General features: G+C 37.2%; 1 protein-coding gene across 6 annotated transcripts in view; it reads right to left on the bottom strand.

The window, feature by feature from the left end:
- The window catches only part of Gfrl (Glial cell line-derived neurotrophic family receptor-like), a 97667-nt gene that overhangs the window by 31337 nt on the left and 53283 nt on the right, over positions 1-13047 (bottom strand). For all 6 annotated transcript variants that reach the window (XM_066285077.1, XM_066285076.1, XM_066285078.1 and 3 more), the window contains 2 exons: positions 12470-12592; positions 960-1130 (listed from right to left, as the gene is read on the bottom strand). In XM_066285077.1, the coding sequence (XP_066141174.1) occupies positions 960-1130; positions 12470-12592 (294 nt within the window). The remainder of the gene's footprint in view (positions 1-959; positions 1131-12469; positions 12593-13047) is intronic.

Raw genomic sequence — 13047 nt, 5'->3', positions numbered from 1 at the left:
CGGATAAATATGTAAAACGTATTTTTGGGCGCAAATGGAGAAGAGACTAATTCTCAAGGGTAGATATAAACTTGAGAATGCACGATGACGCAATCGAAGAATCAATATTCAGTTTGAAATTTTTTAGCAGCGTCACGTGCAACTAAGCGTTTTCAATATTTTAAAAAATCCTTTAAATATAGACGAGTAAATACCGGAAAATATAAATTCTCTCCCTGATTTAAGAGGAAATATCGAGAACTCGTTTTCGAAGGTAGAAATATATATAAGGTATTTACAACTGCTAAGATTTGATAAAACTCGCAAAGGTTCGTAGAAGAAGATTGGCCTCTTTATGGCTTAATGTGTCCCAAGGTAAAAAAGCAATACTTGTAATCTGATTTTCCGCCGCTGGTTCAGAGACCGAGATATCGTTAAAGTTAATTCCAGAAGTTCTTCGCTTTTATTCGAAATCAATGTCCAGATATAATAATATTTCAGCTTTATTTAATAAAATTCCGGGAAACGTGCTTTTTGGACCGCCACTTTCGTGCATCAAAAAACCACATACCCAATATTTTTTCTACTTAATTGGATTCTCTTTTGTGACGAAAAACCATAAACGTGAACATAATGGGAAAGCATTATACTATGGACGATTTAATTCGGGACTTTAAACGCGACGATTTTGAAATAACACCGAAAAAATCAGGTGATTTCAGATCGTGACATCCTGGCGGCCTGTCCACTTACATTTCGCACTACTAATTGGGCCCCATGGCGCTCCACTTAATAATAAAGTTTGTAAAAATTTTCCATGCAAAGGAACCCGAACATCCAAAGTTGGATTCCAATTTCGCGAGAATTACCAAAAGTAAGTCGTTCGTGTAGCATCCAGTCGATTTACTCCGAAAACAGCATTTCTTTTATTAGAAGGACATAAAGTGTTCTCTCTCAGATTGACAACAATGTGTACGTACCTTTTTCCTTGACAAACACACAGGGGTGATCGAATAGGAAATCCCTGAAGGAGTTACACTCGGGATCCACATGGGGCTCCCGACAAAGACACGTCGGCTTGAAAAAGGGAAACGCTTGAAGGGTGCGTAGGGCCGCTTGGCATTTCGTCACCGTTACTGTAGAACAAGCAACTGAAACAGATAACTTTGGTAATTAACATTGCCCTCCCGATCTAGTTTTATTTGCGACTTGACAGGGATTCAATTTCGTGTTGATTTCCTTCTGGGAAAACTCTGACAACAGGTCGAGTTTACGTCGGCTAGTGGGCGAATCCTCCTTTTGATGAATGAGAATTAGAAACCCTCTAACCATAACTTATCTGTTCTTAAAAATACTGATATAATGAGTCCGCACTGCAATGTTATCTTCCATTAGTAATGATCTCCGCGAATCTTGGAGCTTTAAAATAAAATAGGAAACAAACTTAAAATCCTTCGGAATAAAAGTCGCTAAAGTTTAGAAAATCCAAATTCCCTCACAGATAATGAACTTTATCGTTCCACTCTCCGTTGAATCGACTTTAAGAGAAATATAAATACAGCTTTAGTATTCCTTCAACGTCTGCTTTGAAATAAATTTACATAGAATTTTATGCTTCAGGTTTCGATGACTTCTGGAGATTTTATTTAGCGAATAATTGAATAGCGGTTAAGGCGGTTACATAGCTTTTATTCACTTGACGACATGCTTTAAGTCACCTGTTTGATGTGTGAGTTTCACACCCCACATTCCGTAACACTTTGTGAAGCCTTCCGGAAAAACACTATTGTGTTTTCAAAGTGTGCCAATTTGCATTGACCCTCCTCCGAACTAAAGATTCCTAGGATGGATGAGGATTAATAGTATGTTACGTTACTAGGAATGAAAATGGGCCTTTTTATGCAGAGATTGCAGGCCAGGGCGCAACTAAAGACAACAATTGTGCGACGCCTCGTTTGCCAGATGCAGAGTGTCAAAATTTTTTAAAATCTTTATATCTTCCAGAGTTTAAGAGATGTTTATTTCTGAATTCGAATTTAGCCACGTGATTTAGACCTGCTAGTTCGATAAGCAAACCGATCCGCAGAGTGTTTTCTTCAGATCCCCATTTGGATCTCTAAATATATAATAAATTATGGTAAAAACAGGAAAATTTCTTTGAATATATATGATTTGACTTTTATGTTCATCCGCACTAAACTTTTTCATGTTTGGATCTTTCCATAGCTGGGTTAGTCACAGCAGGTATCCGTGGCGAAGCTGCCGTGCAAATCCTGCACCCAACGCTGAAATTGGAGAAACATTAGGCGTTTTCTCAATGGATTGAAGTGATGCCTATTTCTTTCCATGCTTTCCAGGATAGACCCGCGTATCTGTTGGTCTTCAACGATGCAGCATGATATACATTTCCGGTCAAAAGTTTGGACACATTTGGTTAATCATGAATAATCATTTATCAATTGTGTTTACCAGCTACTAATTTATTTGTTTTATGTTAACATTAAATTTTAAACTGAAAAACAAAAAACAGTCCGCTCACTAGTACGTGACTATTGGAATTGGTATGTCAAGAGTGGAAAAGGTCTCTCTTCGCTTATCACAAATTGGGGATTTACCTCTCATCTGCTATTTGGATGATCCACGTTCAAATTACTTGTGGTTGTTCACATGCACAAGAAATCTGAAAGAACATACGAATTTTCTGTCACGTGGGCTCAAGTGCAGAACACGTCGAAACCTTTCTAGAAAATTCGTGGACAAATTCTTTAACAGTCCATTTGTTTAAAGAATTTAAAATGGCAAAAAGGAATGAAATTAGTATTGAAAAGTGAAGTGTAAATTTACACGAAGAAGTATCTTCATATCGCCAAATTGCTAAAAAGGTGAAAGTTTCCCTCTAGGGTGAACAATCAACCATTGACCGATTCGATCATGCGGGCAGTTTTCGCGATCGCCACCGTAGTGGACGGCCAAAAGTGAGCACCCCACAAGGAGACACTCATATTATTGTTACTAACTAAAGAAATGGGCGTTTAACAGCATTAGAAATCTGAGCAACCTTAAACAGTACCCGGCCAAACTCCGTATCGTTAACAACAGTAAACAGAAGCTGAGACAAGGGGGGTTAAAGGGGAGAATCGCTGCGAAGAAACCGTTGTTAAGATTGGCAAACAAACAAAAACGCCTTCAATGGGCCCAAGAGTATCGAAATTGGACTATCGAGAAATGGAAAAACGTGCTGTGAATGGAAGAATCAAATTTCGAAATCTTTGAAAATCGTCGGCGAATTTTCGTCAGAAGAAGTCCTTCGGAGAAAATAACTCCGCAGTGTTGGGAACCAACCGTAAAGCATTGAGGTAGTTCCGTAATGGTATAGGGATGTTTCTCTGGCTACAGTATCGACGAATTGGTCAAAACTGATGGAATAACGAAGAAGGAGGAATATAAGAAAACCCTTCTGGAAGATGCCATCCCACCGGAGTGCCGAGTTATTGGGCGTGGGTTCATTTTTCAACACGACAATGATCCCAAGTACACTTCTGGCCTCTGTCGAAACTATGTGGAAGAGGAAGAGAATGCTGAAACGTTGGAGAAGATGATTTGGCCTCCATAGTTGCCTGATCTCAACCGAATCGACTTACTAAGGGAAGAATTAGATTGAAAGATCTGGATTTCGTGTACTTCATGAGCAGCTGAACTGTGGTATAAATTGGAAAGTGCGTGGACATCGATATAACAGAAAAATTTAAATAAACCGATGAAAATGGTTATAAAATTCAATGGTAGTTTTTTTGTTAAAAAAAAGTTTGATGTTTTCGAAATTTGTTTTCCCAATTTAACCAACATTATTGATTGTAATCTAACTTCTCGGCTATTTTTGTGTGGTAGGAAGGTTTAAATGGAAAATATTCACGGAATCATAGGGTCTTCATGGAAAAAAATCATTTTTTTTTAAATTGTATCAAAAATTTTCCCCAGCAGGGCATATATTTAGATGTATTTACTTGTGTGAAAACACACATATTCCTGATTAATCCAATAAGTAAAACGCATTCCGCCCGACAGCCGCCCTCTTTGGATTTCCCCTAAAACGCTTTATTTCTTTTGCGCACTTCCTGCGATCTTCTCCCACCTTGGTATTGAGACCCTAACTGACCCGAAATACCACTCTTTCTTTGCGGAATTTTCTAGATTTTGAAATCGTCCTAAATTTAATTCCTTTTCACTTCCTATCATTTTTCCATATCACTTTTCTATGAAAGCGGGACTAATACACCTCTGCCTCTCTGCCTCTGTTGTGTGATCTTTGGTCCCAGATGTTTTATCTTAATTACTTACATGATCCGGAGGAGATTATTTATGGCCAGTTTGCAATGTCTGGCTTGCATCCGTAGGTACGGAATTCCAAGCAGCTTGGAAAAAGAATTAACAAGAGCACGAATGCTATTACCTAGATTAAAAAGTTTTGTTCAATTATACGTTATATAAGTTATCTAAATGCCCTGTTCACCTCTACTGAGCAGATCCGTTTTAATTCGGTCCGTTGCGAAGCAAACAAACATAAAGCTACAAAACATTAAAATAAGATGCCTCACTAAGTTCCAAACTTGAACGCAAAATCTCGAATATCTTAATGAGCTATCCACTTACTTCTACCTAACCACCTCGCCCAGTGAGCCAAGAGGGCAATTTATTGACATCCCTATAGTGCAATGCGATCCTATCCTAGAACGTTATCAAGATTGTCTTGCCAAACCCATTCTTATAGACCATTTTCGCCTATAGTCTACACTGGAAGCCGTCCCGAATGTATTACGTAACCGTAATGTAAAATTTACTGAGACCTCAAGTCTCTTACATCAACATGAAGTCAATTAGGCAGGCTCTGCCTGGAAAATATAAAAATGAACTTGCACACTACATAGCTTTAATCAATAATTCTTTTACGTCGTGCACATAACTTGCCCTTATATGTTGAGGCTATCGATTAAATCTGCTTACTAAAATCCAGGGACGGAGGGAAAGTTTTTAATCCGAATGACATTAAATCTAAGCCGAAGCTCAGTTGCATGGTTTTTGTGCTAATTTCTCCACATAAATGGAGAGCAACGTGGAAATAGTTGAAGATTTTTTCGGTGTTTGTTGTTTAGACTTGCAAGAACTTTTTCCGCGTATGACACTGGTCGGCAGCTTTTATTCTTCAAGGTCCATTTTCTTTTATTACATGCAAATTATACTTTCGTTGGTCACGTTTAAGCACAAGAAAAACTGTTTGGTTGTGACACCGAGTTCGGTTTTGAATGGTAAGCGAAATGCTTACGTGTAGGCTTTTTGTTGGAAAAATTCTAATAAACGAGGGGAAAACTTAGCAGAGTGGGGCTTTAACGTCTTACATCCGCGAGCTTAATCAAAAACTTCGAAAGTGGTATTTATTAGCTTCTGCTTCGTTAAGTGCCCAATAATGAAGCACCTAGCAGTTTGCAACAGTTCTATAATGTGAGTCTTTGAACGGCTCAAATTAGTAACTTTCGAATTTCTTCGTTATCAAACAAATTTTCTAAAAGTTCGATTGTTAACACGTTACACGGACTCAAAAACCGTAAAAAAACTGCATTCCAAAATTACTCATATGTAAGAAATCGCCAAGGTATGCGTCCCCTTGATATTTAAATATTCATTTTTATAAGGAACAAACTGGCAGTTTTCGTAATCCAAACAAATTAGTGCCTTTCGTAACAAGGTAAATAATGAAAGGAGCTACTTTAATTTCACAACTCAGTTAACAGATCGAACTAGTAATGCGAATGATTGCTGCAGTTCTACGGGGCGCATTCATTAGCAATTACGAAAGGGGACCCCGGCTATCCAGGTTCGAACGAGAGACCATGGCTATCCAAGTCGAAGGAAAACCCCGACCTCCAGGTCGCACCACGGACTTTGGTCGTTCAGATTCAAAAGGAGAACCCCGGCCGTTTGGGAGCGAAAGATGGACTCCGGTCGAACTTTTAGGAAGATTTAGACTTAACAATACCACGTTGCTGCCAATTTTACATTTTTACGCCATTATTAGGGAAAAATATTCTCTTCGTTCTCCATCAATCGATATATTGAGGGGGCATGACCGACAGCTAAGAAACTGCTAATTTAAAAATCTTCTGTTTCGAATGTAAAGAGAAGTGCTTACATGTAGCATTTTTATGGAGCAAAATTGTAATAAATGAGGTGGAAACTTGTTTCCAGAAAGAAGGCTTTGGCGCCCTATATTCGAAAGCTTATTTCTTACGCTTTGAACGTACTAATTTACGTTTCTTAAGATGCTCGGTTAGGCATATTTCTATAGAACTTTACAGCATTGCGCATTACCAATATTTCCTTTTCTAGAGTTTTCTAATCAGGCCAGTTGAGCCAAGCGAATGTCCTGCAACCCCTGATAAAGCCCTATATACACCCGAAAATCAGACTGATTTATGTTTAGATTTCGATATAAGGAACCATTAGATTTGTAGAGAAAATCGCCACGTAATCTTCCAATTTTCGTAAAATCCTTTTTTATCTTTTGATAGGCAAATGGATCCTTTTGGGAGATTTGATTTGGTAAGAGTGGGCATAAATAGGGGGGTTTCGTAAGGGTGGGAAAGAAAGGAGCAAACTTCTTTGGCTGAATGTGATAGTCCTTTATTCAACTAATTAAGAAGTTGCAGTAAAAGTACAAATTATAGTCCTAACACTCCTGGTACAACGGCCGCAAAGTTTTTTTAAGTGAACAGTGAGCATTGTCTCCCAAACTCAGCTAGATTCTTCTCTTCCGAGAATTTTAGATTTAGATTTCTCAAAGTCCCCGTTTGTATGACATTCTAGAAAATTCTAGATATCTCACAATTAACGTTAATCGTGATTTTTCATTTTAGGACGAAGCATTGAACACCGTAAGTTTCTTTTCTAGCATTTTAAAAAGTGTGACACTTTAACACCCTGTAGTTCGGTAACGAAGTTTTAAAACGTACAAGTTGGTACGAACTTTTATCGTTATTTTTCTGAGTTTTATCGTCTGTTAAAATTTCCCGACTAAAACCTGATACACCCTGTATACCGAAGAAAAGAAACTGAAAGGACCCATGGAAGATACTTTATCCTACGGTCGAACATAATCTCAAAATGAACTGTGCGATGTCCCTTTTTCTTCCATAAATTTGTATTTACTTTCAGTGGCGTTACCGTCAAAACCGCAATATGGACTTCTTCAACAATGTCCAGAACACCTCTCCAGTGTCGCATTACTTCAACTTGTATTATGTTTCTTCCTTCGTGGATGATTTGCATTTTTATGCGTTCTTCGGCCCATTCCACCAGGCGTAGCTCCGTAGCTTGGTATATACATTTATGGAGTGAAGTTTGGTTTAGCCCATATAAATTATCCTGTCCAATTCCCCATTGGCGCGATCCTGTGGTGTAAAGTCTCACGGCTGTAAATATATATTTTTTTAATTGCGTTTCCTCTTAGGTATCGGCATTTAACCAAAATGGCTCTGAACATTATAATTACTTCTCTGACTACCTTTAAAAAAGAAAATAGCATGAATACCATATACCTGCTACGAGATACGAGAGCATCATGGCTCAAACTAGTGAGTAAAAAATAGAGATATTTAAATTGCAAAAATTCGTAAAAAATGGCTGCAAAGTGTCCCAAGACGCATTCCCATTAGACGCTATTACTCTCAAGTAGTTACCTCACTTCGTGGGAGACCTTGTATGTTCGAAAAATATAATTCATCTTGCACCCAGGTTTCCCTGATGAGGGTAAACACGGTTTGCTTTGAGCCTTTAAGCTAACTCTTCTTTTTCTTGGCAATGAGGATTATTTCAAATTTCCAGCTCTCGTAATTCTTTTCGAAATATCGAAATCATATTCAAGATTTAAAAGATTTGGAATAAATTTAAATCGAGGGGTGAAAGATAACGTAAGGCACGGTTAAGTAATTCTAATTTCTAACCCAAATACGACCGCCCTTGACATATCAAGCACCACGAGTCGATAATTCGAAGAAGATAATCGCCAATCCGACACCTCGATTTGAACTTCAACTGAATTCACGAATCATCAAATTCATGTTAAACTTCCGAGAGTCGTCGTTCAAGTTCTAAGGGCATTTTGAGGTTCTTCTCTGGGTTTAGAGAATTTCAAGACGTCTTTTCTTCAGTTGTTTAGTTTTTTACAATTTCAAGTATTCTGGTGTTGTTGAAATAACACACACCTACTGACAATTGTTTAAAAGCTTGCCGGCAAGAGTACACGTTTGCATTGTTGTAATAAGCGATATCACCCATTAATAACTTTTTAATTAATAATTTTTTTGTTTTTTTTACCGAAAATCTGATCATTCGATACTCTGTTATGAAGCATTATTTTCCCAAATTTACGAGACATTATTATTATTATTCTTTCTAAATGGTGCATTTCATGTCAGATCAAGAGTAATGTTGTTATAAAAAATTTTGAAAAAAAACCTCAATTTCCGATTAAAAAAATGGCAATGACGTGCTTCAAAGGGCTCAGAAGCTGTATGTTTCCAGGTGATATTTTCTCAAAAGTAAATTTCGAAGCAAATATGATACAACAAAAAATGAAATGAGCAATAAGGGACGATGAACAAACCCGCACATGTCACCTCTTCAAAACTTAATAGAACATTATGCGTGCTAGTAGACAAAGTCAGTGACGAGTGGCAAGGTGCTTTCGATACTATAGCAATTCGAAGAAAATATTATTACCCATGGAACAGAATCGGTTAAATGGATCAGGTTACCCTGGATACTAAAGCTTCCAACACAACTAGGTACGGGAACATCAAGAATATTTACTTAATGTAAACTGAACAAACGTATGAATAATTCGAGCCAAGTTCATGAACAAATTGAACAGGCAGAACTCATTACAGAACTCTCGTAAAACTCATCACCCGTATCAGTTTATAAACTAATGAACTTAAATTTTGCGTAACAATTATTCCTCTCTCTCTTTTAGCATCCATTTCACGTAAGAGTAATACGGTTACTGTGTAATCATCCGGTTTATTTATCTAATTACAACGCACCCCCGCGGCAACATAAGCACAATAATCTGGCCATTTAAGCAACTCATTCTAACGGTAACAAACAGGAGATTCTCCACCCAAGAACACGTAAACAATGGCATATCAACTTGCCCCAGAATCAAAGCTAATTTGGGACCCTACTGGTAATCCCAAATTAAAGTTACAACATTCAGACGAAGGTATTTTTGGAAATGTAAAATGGTTAGCAGCTAAAATTCACATGGGGGAGAGAAGGAGTTGCCATGGATCAATAAGGTAACTTGAATAATTTATGGAGCCATTCTGGTCGGTGTTATTCCGGCTCCAGCTTGAAATTGTCCCTTTTATTTAGTTTGTTTTATTACATTTTTCGTAACTTTTAGCTCATTAAGTGATAATTTAATTTGGCACCTTCGCATAGCGTAAATTCCTGCCTGCCATGAACATCGGCCCACTGAAGAAAGGGACTGTGTGTGTATTTTGTTTTGTCAGAAATGAGAATTTAAATGTTTAAATTATGCATTTTAAGCTCCTTTGACGTTTTTGTCGTTCTCTCGCGAACCCTTCCAATTTGAGCCAATTTCTGCTTGACTGCTTCACATTCTCGTATGAGAATCTGAAAAAGCATTAATTTTTCAAGACCTGTTTGCTGCTAACGTAAGAAATTCACAGCTATTTGCCTTGTGCTTATTATTTTTTTAAGATTAGATCCTGCCCTTGGGTAACATGTGTACAATTTGAATTCCATAGACTTTTCTGTGTTAGAAATCATTTTGATTATTGATTCTTTAGTTTGACTGCAGCAAATTTTCAAATATTTGTAAATACGTTACGGAATGATGATTCATTAGATCGGGAAAAAGCTATTTAATATGCAAATTAAACGTTCTATGATTTTTTTGCTTTTGTGTTTTTAGTTAGCACCACAAAAACGATAACGAGTTAATAATGGCCGTATTGATTATACATCCTAAGTGTATTTTTTCGCTCCTGGACTGGTAAAGACTTTCAGGTCTGTTGTCCCTTTTCAAACAAGAAATTCATGTTGGATGGTAAATAGCACGTGATGAAAAAGTTTGGGGTGCTACATGGGGTCTCGACCCCGAGACAATGCCATCTCGCAGATTTTGAGAACAATTTGTGAATCGTAGTCATAAAGATTATGAGGAACATGTAAATATGTATGACGTAACATATGTAAACTTGACACTTCAAAAACTGAGGCTTCTATATAAAAGTTTTAAAAATCTGAAAGTTTCACACCCCGTATCTCCATAACAAGGCATTTTTGGAATATAGTTGGTTGGACAAGCTAGTACTATTTTTGATTGGAAGCTTCAGAAATCAGGTAATTTCCGGACCCACTGTATAATGTATTTCATAAAACAATTACTGATAAGATTTTAACCGTTTGAAATCGGTCAAGAATTGAAATTTGATTGGTCGGTCATTATACCTAGAGTATATAAAAGCATCGCATTAAATAAAATAATAAAAAGCACTTCGAACGGTTTAAAAGAATTTCCTATCTTTTTTCCTTCGACTTAATGACCTAATTATCGATAGTCTGTTAACTATTACTGCCTTCTTATTTCCACAGAAAACAAGAAATGCAAGTAGAAAAAGAGAGGGAGGGGGATTACTTGTCTGTAAGGCGTTATTTCCTGATCAAAAATAAAAAAAATTAACAATCCTCCTCCAATTCTTCTTCGTTCTGTACGTAAGATGAAGGGACGGCTCTTTTGAGCATTCTCACAAGAATATTACAATTGACGATGCATTCTTTAGGGTCTAATATCGAACTTTTGAGGAACAAAATACGTATCTGGCAAATAAATTTGTGGGGTTGTGCAGAGATTATGCGTTTGAAATGGTTAATGATGCCCGGTGCCTCACTCAAAGAGTGTAAGTGTGAATAAGACTGGGAATGTGAGCGTGAGCGTGATTTATTTAATTTTTTCCAAATTGATTTCCAAATGTTAGTTTGAAATTTAATATATTTTACTATTAGCCGATATTTGGGCTAAACATTTGAGGAACAACTCGAAAAAATGTTAAAATAATTAGAAGTTTGAAATCACGAAAGGGATTATTTTATTCTTGTGAGAAGGTATGAGGAAACGAGAACATAATAATTACTATTACTTGCACTTTGCACCTGATACGCGTGCCTCGACGGTAATCTCCATATTGGAGAATCCCATTACTAAGAACCAAAAAGACGGCAATGGCACAAGAAATGCGGGCATGTTTTCTATTAAGAATTTATAAATATGAAAACTATTTGTCAAGAATATATCTCGTACTTCTTGCAAAACAAAAATTGAAATAAAATCGTCTAAACAACTCATTATGAAAATCTGACAAGCTCCATCTAAAGGATGAATATTTTCTCATTTCGAATGCCAATTACCTGCCTCAAAAAGATCAAAGAACGTTCTAGAATAAACGTAAACAGGCATCGGATAGAATTTAGAAAAAATAAATACAAAAATAAGCCTCGCCCAGATAACGCCAGCTCATTCGTACAAATTTACTAATGGTTCTTATTGTTGTATTCGATCCCCTCTAACAAAGGGCGCAAACGGAGTATTATGTAAAATGGATCATAATAAAGTTCCCCAGAGGAACGACAAAGGAACAAGGAAAATAGATATCCACTTTCTAAGGTATTTGAAGTACGCTTTCTACTTCAATATTTATGCACGTCATATAAACGAAAACTAAATGTGGAAGATAGACGATATTTAAATAGCGACCCACTTCGTTTAGTCTTATTGATCTAGAATGGATCCGCTATTTTCTAAAGTTCATAATATGTTACATTTAGATTGGTTCAAGCACATAATAGCACGTTTATTATACATTTCGAAATTCGAATTTTTGACGCAAGGGACGAATTTTCAATAAAGTTGAGAGAGTGTGAAAAGTAGTTTTCGCCCACAGTGAAACGGGTTTTGTTCATTATTTTCAAATTTACCTGTGTTTTTTTCCTACGATGTTATCACGTGGGACCAGGAAAATTCCGTTGCATTTTTCTGCGATTAAACTTGTTCCGGGTGTGGCCTATTCGTACTTCCCCGTGTCTTACCTTTGAAAGAACTGAACACTAGCATTTTGACTGTCCCATTACCCTCCACCGGAAAATCGCCTATAGCTTACCGAACCGCAGGTCCGATGCGGACGCGCTCGACGAGCTCACGCGCAATGCGTTTACGCACGACGTGATTACGCACCATTCTACTGACAACCCCATCTGTATTAACGGCGATTTTTCGCTCGTGTAAATTGCGCATTTTTGTGTATTTTTACGACCCAAAATGGTTCATATTAGAGAGAAAATCAACACTATCCCTGGTTTCATTACGAGGATATACCTAAAATATTTAGCTACACAAAAACTCGTTATTACTTACCCACTTCCGGTCCGCAAACTCGAGGGATAATTTCAAGTATAGCGGAGCATGAACTGTCATTAAAGCACAGCTGACGCGCGGTTATGCAGTTGAGGATCGCTACGGTCGGTTTTGTGTTTGATCCTGCAAAAAAAAACATTCTTTTGTGAGAAATTGCAAGGATGAGAAGAGAACGAGGAGGGGGATTTTAATTATTTGTCGCGTGTGAATGAACATTATTTGTACGAAGGATTTAAACTCTCGAAAGTTGTGTCTTCTATTTTCTATTTAGTAATTTCTACGAGACCGACGTACAAAAACAAACAATAAAAGCTCGGCCATGTAGAGAATAAAATTACCTTTCAAACAAGATATAACACAACCCTTCTTCCGATTTGAAAACTTCAAACTGGTAGTTTTCAAGGGCTGTGGGGATGACACTTCTAAAAGAGCTTTGTCAACAAATGATGCTGTGTTGGGAATCATTTGGTCGCAACTTTGATAGGGGGGCGAGGGAATGTCTTTATCAAAGTTGACATGCTTTTGTGCTTTTTTTTTTTTACCAACACTAGAAAAGATATTCGCGGTGGACATCTTTC

This window comes from Euwallacea fornicatus, chromosome 8 (genome assembly GCF_040115645.1).
Source record: "Euwallacea fornicatus isolate EFF26 chromosome 8, ASM4011564v1, whole genome shotgun sequence".
NCBI classification, from domain to species: Eukaryota; Metazoa; Arthropoda; class Insecta; order Coleoptera; family Curculionidae; genus Euwallacea; species Euwallacea fornicatus.
This window is presented reverse-complemented; position numbering and strand designations above follow the sequence as displayed.